The 12,719-nt window shown below is 36.1% G+C and overlaps 1 protein-coding gene across 1 annotated transcript; it reads right to left on the reverse strand.

Annotated features, from left to right (window-relative positions):
• Positions 1-4,264: 4,264 nt before the first annotated feature.
• Positions 4,265-12,223, reverse strand: LOC144447742 (uncharacterized). The gene is made up of 7 exons (XM_078137822.1): positions 12,079-12,223; positions 11,636-11,758; positions 11,151-11,273; positions 10,327-10,527; positions 8,710-8,832; positions 7,826-7,948; positions 4,265-4,575 (listed from the first exon to the last, which is right to left on the reverse strand). Exons 1-7 carry the CDS (start codon positions 12,221-12,223, stop codon positions 4,265-4,267), a joined length of 1,149 nt encoding a protein of 382 aa, XP_077993948.1.
• Positions 12,224-12,719: the final 496 nt, after the last annotated feature.

Here is a 12,719-nt window from a genome sequence, read left to right on the forward strand (position 1 = left end):
TCACTGCCAACACTAAACTTTTTTTTAGGTATTCGATACAAATATTGAAAAATCCCAAGATTTTGCAGAGTCGTGTCGTGAGTGAAATAATAAGATTTAATGACAATATCGTCTTTTGATCAACACAACATGGCAGAATACAGTGTAGCATTCAATATCTTCTGCATATCATATGGAAAGTGTGAACACATCAAATGACAAATATCTGTTGACCTCTACGTACATTGTAACAATTTGAACCAGACCAAACAAATTTAAAAAAATTCCCTACCTACCTACCCTGTTATGAAATTGGGCGTTATCTGGAACACACAAATTTATTTATTTGGCCTTATCCAGTATCGCCCTCTTGCAAATGGAAACTGTCTTTACTTACCAACACAAGCATGAAGATAAAGAAACATCAACAGAGTAACCCCAACAATTATCCTGTCATAGTGATGGTTTCGAAGAAATGACAGCTCCATCCCTAAAGTTTAAATCTGAAAAAGAAATAAAAGTGCAAATTAACACTATATTGATTATCACTTTGTCACAGCTTGAGTTTAATATTTACACTTAATGTCCTGTATTTTCATATTGGCAGTGCAAACGATAAACTACATGTAAGTCGCCATGTAGAAATGACGTGAACATTCAACTCATATGTGAAATTTTGATTTTCTACAAGTACTGATATTTGAAAAAAAAAATGTATACCTAACTAGATAGTTGGAGTTGGATGTTCAAGTAATTCTATGTGATGTGTAATGTTAATCTCATCTACCCGATACTGTATATCACCGATGAAATGAATCATTAAAACAAGTTGAAACATTTGATCAAAGGTGAAATAGGGTCGAGTTATAAAGTAAAGAAAATTAGACCTTACCTTGAAAAAATTCCAGATATGATGGATACTTTCTTTATGTATTCCTGACAACTGTCCTGGTTTTGAAGGTTTTACACGCACACACATGTATAATAAAGTAGACTTGATTAAAAGTATAATTTTCACTTACTCTCTTCACAATGTACAAATAATAATCACAAGTCTTAAGCATTGATATCGAAACTATCACACCCGCTTATTTCAGCGGTTAGCAGTGTGTATGTTGGTTACGGCTGATGGTAAAAAAATAACCATCACAGGGTGGGAATTATCCCGTCGTCAGCCGTCGTATTCACTCACAGTCGCGACTCACAGTCTTTCGTTACGATATATGACTGCCTCTGCTATTTCCTATGTACTGTGTGATGTTTAGGCTAGTTTATAGACCTGTGTGTAATACGGGATATTTCTGCTCTGCCACGCCTTCTGAAACTCTGAAATTATTTGTTAGACACCTTAGCAATATTTAGATTTGGCGATTGCCCCATTTGCAATGAATGGTTCATTTAAATCGAGACTACTCTAAAGCTATCAGTCATTTCTAGATGACATTCATACCAGATTTCAAAAATTGTGTATCCATGGTGATGGCAATCATCAACAAGTGTAGACCTTAATTATTGAAAGAGCAATCAGATCAATGATTCATTCTCGAATTAGATTTACTTTAATAGGAACAAACTTGTCACAATCTATGTTTTAGATACATTTTCATGTTATTTTTTAATGTGGTGCCCTGGCCGTTGTGTATTTGTACAACTCTGGTTTCTATGCTGCGATGTGTGACACTTCGAAGTGCCCTTTCTTTGCTATTTGTCTGGACATTGCCAAGGAACAACTTGTTTTGAAAAGTTGAACTCTGTTCTGTTAATCGCACATGACAACTTCAAGTGTGTTTCTTCATTGAAACGTTGATTCCAACCAAGGCCCTTAGCACACGATGTTGCACACATTGTCCAAATGTGTACACTTTTAGACGGATCAATCAATCAAACACAACGAACTGATGTAATTCTAAAGCATAGTCAATATCCTTTTATTTATATCTTTCATAGCACATTACAGACGGTTTGTCAGACAAGATGAAAAGGCATCGCTAGAATAAAATATAACGTCCTCGGTCCAAAGAATTTAATAACAAGCTGACGTCTTGACAATGTATCACGGTTGAAGTGAAGGTGTGAAGTAATTAGAAACAGTCTTAGCAGCGTTTACATTACACTCTATGTATTGCGGAATATGCATACATGTTTACTAATTAGGAAAAAACGTAATTTATGCAAGCCTTCCTGAATTACTGATTTTCATTCGGTAATACACAAATATCGCATTAAATGTATGTATGAACCTGACAATGTCAATAGTTATTTAGATTCAAAAGAACGCTTTTCAAAAGGTGCCCTGATTTGACGACTTAGTACTGAGTAAATGAGTACGAAACGGCTTGAATATTATATGAACACTCATTCTAGCTCACTGGTTTATCATATACATAACTGTGTATGTATGTATGTATGTATGTATGTATGTATGTATGTATGTATGTATGTATGTATGTATGTGTGCATGTGTGCATGTGTGCGTGTGTATGTACTATGTATGTATGTATGTATGTATGTATGTATGTATGCATGTATGTATGTATGTATGTATGTATGTATGCTATATGTATGTATGTGTGTGGTCGTGTCTATTCGAAAGTTTGCTATATGTTATGTATTATATCTCCCACGTCACAGACACGACCTGCGCTTTACAAGTATAGAAAACTACTTCCAATAGATAAACGTAATGATAGCCCTTCAAATGCAATATATCATTTAGTTTGTCATGTCTTGAATATACAATTGTAGACAATAATATATATATATTATTATCATTCTAATACATGTATATACCAAAGTACAGCAACACAGAATGTCAATAATGTCTACTCGTTAAAAGAGTGACTCCCTTGGACCATGCACTCTACAGAATAAAATGAAATAAATTGTCATTTAAAATCTATGAGGACATACGTTATTTATATACATGTGACATCATCTTAAACTGAATTCAAATATACAGACCATACATGGAGCAAATCTCAAGGTGAATGAAATGATTCAATCGAAAATATGATCACAATTTGCAGGATATTCAAATTTAATTTGCTTACAATTCGACTACTAAGTATTTCATATATAACTATGGCTTGCTAAGCTGTTTAACACATAAGCAGGTCATTTATGCATATATGATATATACAGTGACTGAACAATAGATATGTACACAAAACAAATTAAAAAAGTAGAAATGAGGTAAAACTCGAAAAAGCAACAATTTACGCCAATTTAAAAAAAAGGTTCCCGATAACCCGACCGAATTCTTTGTCTTATTGACCTTCATGCATGTCTGTTTTCTTTTCCCAGCAATGTCTGTACATATTTCATCAAACTATCACAGAAGGGGTATTCTGGCCTACATTTGAAGTTTGGTGTTCGGTCGAAGAAATATTTTTTTTTGAAAAAAAAGACAATTAAAAAATGAAAAAAATACAATAAAATCCCGACTTACTTATTCTTTTTTTTCTGAGGCTGTGTTATCGGAAATACACAACTATTTTTGTTCCGCCTTAACATCAAATGAAAGCAAAGATGTACTATTTCTAATTTATGGAATTAGTACCTCAACGTTCAAGCTGACAGTCATATACTATAGTTTAGCAAACATTGCAACGGAAATCACGGAACCTGAAACAAGTACAGTCTGGCTTGAGTTCTAGCTAAATATTATCATCTGGCCTGAATTAAATAATCTAATTGAAATTTCCACATATTACAATCTGGCTTGGCAAGAACTGAAGTACAATTGTTGCATTTTAGTTACTTGACTGTCTCACAAAATATCAGAATGAAAGCGCCAACTTTAGGTTTACATAATGTGTTGTTATTGTACATTTAACAGATAATTGTAGCGGTGACAGTCTATCGATGTTGGTTAAGATGATGACGATTAAAGAAGCAATTTTGGTAAGATTTTCGTCGTGTCAAATGATAAAATGTGACAATGTTGATAAGATTTTTGTCCAGCTAGGCAGCGTTTTGTTTCAGGTTTCACTATTTCCATTGTATTGATGTAGTGTACGAGATAAAAGTTTACTTGTTAGGATTACTATGGATGGCATATGACGATATATAGTAATCATTGAATATAATCTGATATGATATATGATATGATATGATATGATATGATATGATATGATATATGATATGATATAATATGATATGATATGATATGATATATGATATGATATGATCTATGATTTGACTTATTTTATGATATATGATATATATGATATATGATTTATGATGATATATGATATCATATATGATATGATATGTCTCTATCTCATTATTCTTGCCATGCAAGTTTCGATTTTCGTTTTTCTTCTTGTTGTTGTGCCACTTCGTTCATCTTTTTGCGTTTTAAAATGAAGAATAACACCGAGGTAAAAACCGTAGCGAACGCAAGAACAGCTAGAAAGTAGATATGCCATTGTGACGAAGCGTTATTTCCCCCATTTTCAGTTAGTGCGTTAGATTCTGGATCATCATCAGAAGTAGAATTCGATGTCGACACATATTCCGGGCTTGGAGTTCCTGCTTCACCACCACCACCACCACCACCACCCACCTTAAGAGCGCCATCTGTAGTCAGAATGTCTGTGGAAGGAGGGAAAGAAAAATGTTATCTTTTCGCCAAAAAAAGGACAATCTTGGGTAGACAGTATTTTTGATATTTATATACATGATAGAGGATTGACTTCATCATTGATGACCATAATATTAAAGGTCTTACAAGTCGATGTCATTTTAAAGATTCACACATTCGCGTTTGGTGGATACATCGCCTAGACTGACAATAATATCTCTAGCGATCTGGCATCATAATATTTGTCAATAATTGAATGTTTATGTGCAAAAATCCCATGCATCATTCACTTTGCTGTAATAGCTCACCGACAAGGGATTATACAGTTTATGTTCAATAACAAGTAGGTTGACATATGTGGAAATTATGTGGGAATGACGTCACCAATATTGCCAGTTTCACACATTCAAGGACAAGTAGATCGACACATATGGGAATTATGTGGGAATGACGTCACCGATATTGCATGCCAGTTTCACACATTCAAGTTCAAGTAGATCAACACATATGGAATTATGTGGCAATGGCGTCACCAATATTGCAGACACTACTAGCTACTGTCATGTTTCCTATCGTGTGTGCATTTTGTTCTGTTAACACTACGTCATACCGAATTATTCACGTTTTGGTTGTATACCAAATTATAAATGAGAGATGTAACTGGCAAGCCTGAATTGCGATGGAACGAACCTCCATCTATGTGATCTAGTATGTTTAGTAGTTTCGGTACCATTATAGTACACAAATATGACAGCTACATGTAGTACTTCTAGTACAAGAAACTAGGCGATTTCTGTTGTTTCTGGACGAGTCCGGAAGAACTACGTCATCTCCGGACAGTTTGCTACTTTGTAGACATTTTGAGCGGGAAATACCGATGATTTAGACATGCTTTGTAGTTTTAGACAGTCTAGGTTGAGGCGCAAAGTCTTAGTGCTGACCAGTGTGTGTTGTATGGTCCGGTGTTATTTAGTTGTAGTATGCGGATCATAGTTAGTACAGTCTGGTATTACGAAGCTGGGAACTGCATTGACGGAGCATATTAAAAGACAGTAACGGCTGATCTGTCGTGTGGCGTCATTAGTTTTATTTGCATCCTGTGTGACGTTCACCACGCGACGAGGACGCGCTTGCTTTGTGACTCAGGAGCGAGCGGGAACCCAAGCAAGGTAAATTTTGCACATTAATTTTTGCTGATAATTACAGTTCTGTGGATTAATGGACAATTTCGCACAAACCGAGTCAATAATCGAACCGACAAAACCCCCTACCCCAAAAAGAACGTTCACAAGTGCGACGTTGACACGTGTATAATTTGATGTAAACCATGATGAAAATTGTACTGGCCACACCACTACGATCAATGCAATAACACATGACGGGATAAACACATTTAAAAACTACCGCAACCTAACGCTGTATATCTCATTATTATGCATTTGGAAGTAATTATAAATTGAAATCAAATTATCAACATTTCAGTAATAACTGCAGAACCTTTTATCACTGAAGGTAAGCTTATGAACGATTTCGAAATTTGGTTAGAAGTGCGAAAATGAAGTTCAACAAACGTAATGATGCCGAACCACCAGCGAGATATTTATCATTACCAATGGTATTATTATATATTGTTCTTGCTGTGACCACTCAACCGACAGTTCTTGTCAAAGGACATGCCAATGTTGAAATCAGTGATAGGTTTTTTTTCAGATTACTAATTTTAGTTGTCTGAGGTTTAATTCATAGATGTTTAGGCAATGTTAATGTGATTAATGGGGGTCTAGTGCTTTAATGTGTTCAGTTCGACTTTAAAGAACTGTCGCATTACTATCATTTATTTTGTGCACTTTAATGTTTGATATTCATTTAAAGTGTTGTAGTTATTGTCAAAATGTATGCCATTGAGGCAAACACGTGTTACAGAGTATGTGTGATAGAAGTAGAGGCAATGTTAATATGATCAATTGGGGTCAAGTGCACACGTGCATGGATGTGTTTCGTTTGAATGGGAAGAATTGCCGTATTGCTATCGTTATATATTTTGTGCAATCACCGTTAATTATTGTCGATAGAACACACAAACGACAGAGGAGAGAAAAGACGATTGAAGTCAGCACATGTGTTGTAGAATATTGTGACTGAAACACGTAGCGGCAACAATGGTGATACCAGTATATATTGGTGAATATAAAACTTGACATAAGCTTGACTTTCACCTGAACACGTGGTCCCATCTCCGTTCAGTGTATACCCATAATTACAAGTACAGACACGTGATCCATCGGTATTTATACAGGTATGCTGACATCCACCGTTGCCATATTTACATTCGTTGATATCTAGGGGATATGATAGCAAAGTCTGAATTTGATTGCACGGCAGAGAGGGCCAATGTCTTAGCCCATGAATTATACAGTCCCCAAAAGTAAGGATCGATTGGTTTGCTGCACACAATATTTTTATTTCTTACACACTTTAACAATTTGTGAGCATCGCCTTGAATATAGAATATTAACTAGTTATAGAATAATTGTCGCAAGATTACTACAACATTCGCCTCTACTTTACAAGTACAGATGAATGATCCATCGGTATTTATGCAGTTATGCTTGCATCCACTGTTGCCAAGGCTACATTCGTTGATATATAGGAGGTAAGGGGTACCATTTGATGACTTTTGTTGACGTATGGTAAATGAGTTTACCTGACTTAGTAACTGTTCAAAAGGTAAGTTACCTAAAGTTTCATCATTAAGATTATGTCTTAAGCACTACTTTGGTTGCTTTATATCTAGAGGATACGATAACGGTATTTGATTTTAAATCGAAGTGGATTGAAGTAGGGGGGAACTTTTTGTTCAATTGAGGAACAAGTGTGTTTTATGATCATTAAGTCGCAGTTCACTTTGCGAGCGTCAGTCTTTCATATCTTAAATGAAAACCCCAATCAAACAATTTGAAATGAAGTCATAAATAGCGAAGGAATTATTTTTGACATCCTGATATCATACGAGTAAAGTGGAAACTGGGCTAAAGGGTTTCTGTTAAAATGGATGGAGTTCATTCCCCTGAAGTGTGAACTACGAATGTAGAGATGAGAAAGGACAGTGACTACTTCCAGCAGCAGCATCACACTGTGTACTTGATGCATTTTATTTCACGATATATAGATTGAAACTCTTGACACCAACGTTTCATTGCTCGTACATATATTATTATACGATATACTGATCAATACAAAACAGACAAGCTTGACTTTCACCTGAACACGTGGTCCCATCTTCGTTCAGTGTATACCCGTCAATACAAGTACAGATGAATGATCCATTGGTATTTATACAGTTATGTTGACATCCATCGTTGCCTAGGTTACACTCGTTGATATCTAGAGGAAACGATTACAGTGATTTTAAACAAGACTAAAACAGGTGGAGTAGATGCGAATGACCTTGTACGCGTTATGATGCTTACAGGTAGAACTTAACTTTTAAGCATGGTGTTGTCTTGTGCATATGGTGTAGCCCGAAATCCACTCTAATAAATTTCCAAAGGAAAATATACCTGATAAAGTTCTTTTAAACTTCCGAACGAAAGTGTCATCAGTCAGATTGCATCTTAAAAGCCAATCCGATAAGATAACAATGCAATTTTGTTGAGGTAAAGCAACGTTGACGTCAGATGTTACTATTGTGATGAAAGTAGAGGCAATGTTTACTGAACTTGATCCGATCAGGTGAAAGGCTGTATTCATTTTGTTTGACAAGAACCGCTTTTGTTATTATCATTAAAACACCCTATTTTTTGAACTCCAAAGCTTAACATCTTGGATACAAGTCGATGAATAAAATAGCAGGAAAGAGGTGAGTGAAGATGAGAATATGCGTCAACTACGAATTATGTTATAAGTGAAGGCGATTGGACATCTTTACTTCCCCTGCAAAGCAGTGTTGATTGTATAGTAAAGAAAATACATGGCCAGGGCCTATGTATACATTAGCCCCATAGAATGGAAGCAAAGGTTCGCTGGACCGATTTACATGTGCTGAATATATGATTATTGCCATTTAACAGCAATAATGGTAATATCAAGATTTGACAATAGATCAAGTAATATAAGAATTGAAACAAGTTGAACACTGGTTTCACCTGAACACGTGATCCCATCTTGGTTCAGTGTATACCCGTCATTACAAGTACATATGAATGATTCATCGGTATCAATACAGTCATGCTGACATCCACCATTGCCAAGGTTACATTCGTTGGTATCTAGAGGATACGATAACACAAATTGAATCACACTGATGATGTGTAATAGGAGAAAACGTGTATTCATATGCAATTTGAAACAGTAGGGTTAGTGTTGACAAATCAATTTTCCCCTGTGGAGCAGTGTTGACTGACTAATTAATTGTATGACAGAGAATCGAAGGCCAATGACTAGACTGTATGTTTACAGCACTCAAAAGCAAGAACCTAAGTGTCAATTGCATACATTAGTTATATATATATATATATATATATATATATATATATATATATATATATATATATATATATATATATATATATAATCAAAGTAGGTTGGTTGGAACTTGAGGTGCTTGGTTGTAACTCCGAGTTTCACGCTCAATGCGTTCATCAGACAACTGTCAGCTACTCGTTGTGTTACTGTATTTATATGTGTAAGGTGTGAAAGAATTTATTGGCAGTTAATTGTGTATTGTTTCTATGCATACAAGGGGTCCTCAGATTTGTCAGGTGATGTTACTTTTGAAGTTCGCTATGTAGAACTTGTTTTCGTGTCGGCACTTTGAGATGAGTTCAGATTTTTTGTTGAGAAGTGTTTGTTTGTCGGCGTTGAGGATGCAGAGTTTTTCAGTTAGGCAGAGGTCGCATCGTTTGGTTTCGTTACTGTATGGTCGTGCTCTCTGTGATATAGACCAGTCTACATTGAACGTTTTTTTATTTCTTTTCAGCTGCCAGATGTATTTCGAAAGTTCAGTGCTGTTTGCGTATTTTTCGTGTCTGAAGGTTAGGTTGTGGTTATTGTATCTTTGTTTGAAGGCATGTTCAGTCAGGCCGATGTACAGTTTGGGGGGTTGGTTGCATTCCTCTCTTTTTACTTCTGCGTTGTAGATTATACTGGTGGTCAGGCAGCTTTCCTGTAGGGGGCATGTACTTTTATTTCGGCAGTTGCAGGATTTCTCTTTGGTCGTTGTGTTGTTGTTCGCGATTTTGTTGTTATGTGTTTTGATGATGTTGGCGACGTTTGGCATGCAGCTGTAACTGACTTTCATTGTATTTTGGTTGAAGATCTTGTGTAGGGTTGATTTCTTTGGGAAATGTTTCCTGATGAGTTTTAGAAATATTCCCCCAATGCTTGTTCTGACGTTAGAGCTGAATGGTGGGTTGAACCAGATGATGTTACGCTGGCGGGTTCTTTTTCTAGGTGCTTGTGGGTTGTTAGTGTAGGATATTTTCTCTGTGTAACCGCTGTCCTTCAGTGCGTTGTACAGTAACACAACGAGTAGCTGACAGTTGTCTGATGAACGCATTGAGCGTGAAACTCGGAGTTACAACCAAGCACCTCAAGTTCCAACCAACCTACTTTGATTATTCCCGCCCTGCTTACCCAAGCATCGAGCACTCTATTCTACGAGTTTGATACTATTTACTATATATATATATATATATATATATATATATATATATATATATATATATATATATATAATTATATATATAAAGGATACTATTCACACTCTTTGACAGCATCATCTGTTATAGAAGAGCTATTGGGATATACAATATTCAACATAGGATGAACGCCACGTTCACCTGAACACGTGGTCCCATCTGCATTCAATGTATAACCATCACTGCAAGTACAGATGAATGATCCCCTCGTATTTACACAGTTATGCTGACAACCACCGTTGGCAAGGTTACACTCGTTTATATCTAGAGGATATGGTAAGACAATCTGAATTTCAACTGACAAAATGCATACTCAGCAAAGCCATGCTGGTTGCATTGGAGGGAATAAGCCTTCTGTATAAAACACTCTAACTGAAACAAAGTAAAGGCTCGCAGAATAAATTTACATATTGCCAATATTAGAGTTTTCGTTGATATCTGAAGTATATGATGAAGTTACTCGGTGTTTAATTGACATAAGTATGGATGGAGTGGTTTAACTTTCACCATGTGCGATAACCGCTAGTTTTGTGATCATCAAATTGCGTCATATATTGTTCAATCCAAGTTTCCAATCTCAGATAAAACCTCAATAAAAGAAATGAGAAGGTTGGGGGCGCAGAACTGTGGTAGAAACGTGGAACCCTTGACATGATAGAATAAAATGTTGAAACTGCTTTGTGTTGAAGAAACCTTTTCCTCAGCCTTGTAAATTACCTAGAGGGAGAGGGCCAATAATGATGGGCTGTAGCATCCCAAAGCTATAATGGTTCGCTCGATACATGACATAAGCATTAACGGATTTGAATGACAGCCAACAACATTGGCAATACCACGATGTGACAAACATATCAAGTAATTAAACACATGGTGAACACAACTTTCACCTGCACACGTGGTCTCGTCTTCGTTCAGTGTATACCCATCACTACACGTACAGATAAATGATCCATCAGTATTTGTGCAGAATTGCTCACATCCACCATTGTCAAGGTTACACTCGTTGATATCTATAGGATACGATAAGACAAACTATTGAAACTGACCATAAATTGATATAATAAGGCCAGATTTATTTGTGCATATGATTATCTTTACTGTAGTACTTTGAGCACTTCCTACTATTAAGGTATGGTGTAGTCGAGTAGCTCATTTGGTCGTATATTTTCATAGTACAGATTAGCTGACACATCTCCATTGATTAAGGAGCGCGGACGTCATATAGTAAGATGTGATGTGTGAAAAGTTGTTTTTGATGAACATAATTTCACATTCATTCATTTGTTTGTTTTGTTTTTTGTGATCATATACCTGGATTCGAAGATCCACTGTACAACACAGTACTGGACAAAATGTTTATATTAATTTTCACCTGAACATGTGGATCCGTCTCCATTCATTGTAAACCCATCATTACAAGTACAGATGAATGATCCATCGATATTTTTACAGTTATGCTGACATCCACCGTTGCCAAGGTTACATTCGTCGATATCTAAGAGATACGATGACATAATGAATTTGAATTTGAATTTGAATGGTGTTGTCTGGCAAACCACACTGCAGTACTGTAAGGTTATCAAGTTTCCACTCATTTGAGGTCCAAAGGCAGGTGTCATCGGTGAAAGATTTACTAAGCTCTCTGTATAAAGCACCCCACAGAAAGGAAGCAATGTTTCCCTCTATAACATTCTATACATTTTTACATGTGCTGAAGATGTTATTAATACCCACTGACCACAATATTGGCAATACCAATATTTAAGAATACATGGCACTATAGACGAATCGGGACAAGACAAATACAACATTCACCTAGACACGTGGATCCATCTCCGTTCAATGTATACCCATCACTACAAGTACAGATAAATGATCCATCGGCGTTTATACAGTTATGTTGACATCCACCGTTGTCAAGGTTACATTCGTCGATATCTGGAGAATACGATAACACCATTTTCTTATTCCATAACACGATACAAGTACAAACGAGATAAGTGCAAATGCCTTGGTGCACATCATAATTTCTACTGTGATACCTTGAGTACTTTGTAGTGAGAGCATGGTGCAGCCTGGAAGACCATGTATAGTAGCTGAGCATAGACATGGAGAAGTTTAAGTGATAACTTTACGAATTGTGTGATAGCAAATCCTCTTCACTGAGATTAATATTATTCCCAATCATTTGAGGATTCCTGTTTATTGATATGCATGTATCCTTTAATGGCCGCACTTGATTATTGTCGAAGAATATATAAATGTGGAGAATAGATGTGACTGGTGTGGAAGATTAGAACCAATAATATAGATGTGAATGGAGTCAAGTGCACGTTTTTGTAAGTGCTGCAGGACCAATGTTTGGCAAAATGGATGTAAGCTCTATGGAACAAATTTCAGAGAAGTGAGTGCTGAAGAGAAACTGAGAGAGATATATCTTGTATATGTGTAACATT

Source organism: Glandiceps talaboti, chromosome 16 (genome assembly GCF_964340395.1).
Source record: "Glandiceps talaboti chromosome 16, keGlaTala1.1, whole genome shotgun sequence".
In the NCBI taxonomy this organism is placed as follows: domain Eukaryota; kingdom Metazoa; phylum Hemichordata; class Enteropneusta; family Spengelidae; genus Glandiceps; species Glandiceps talaboti.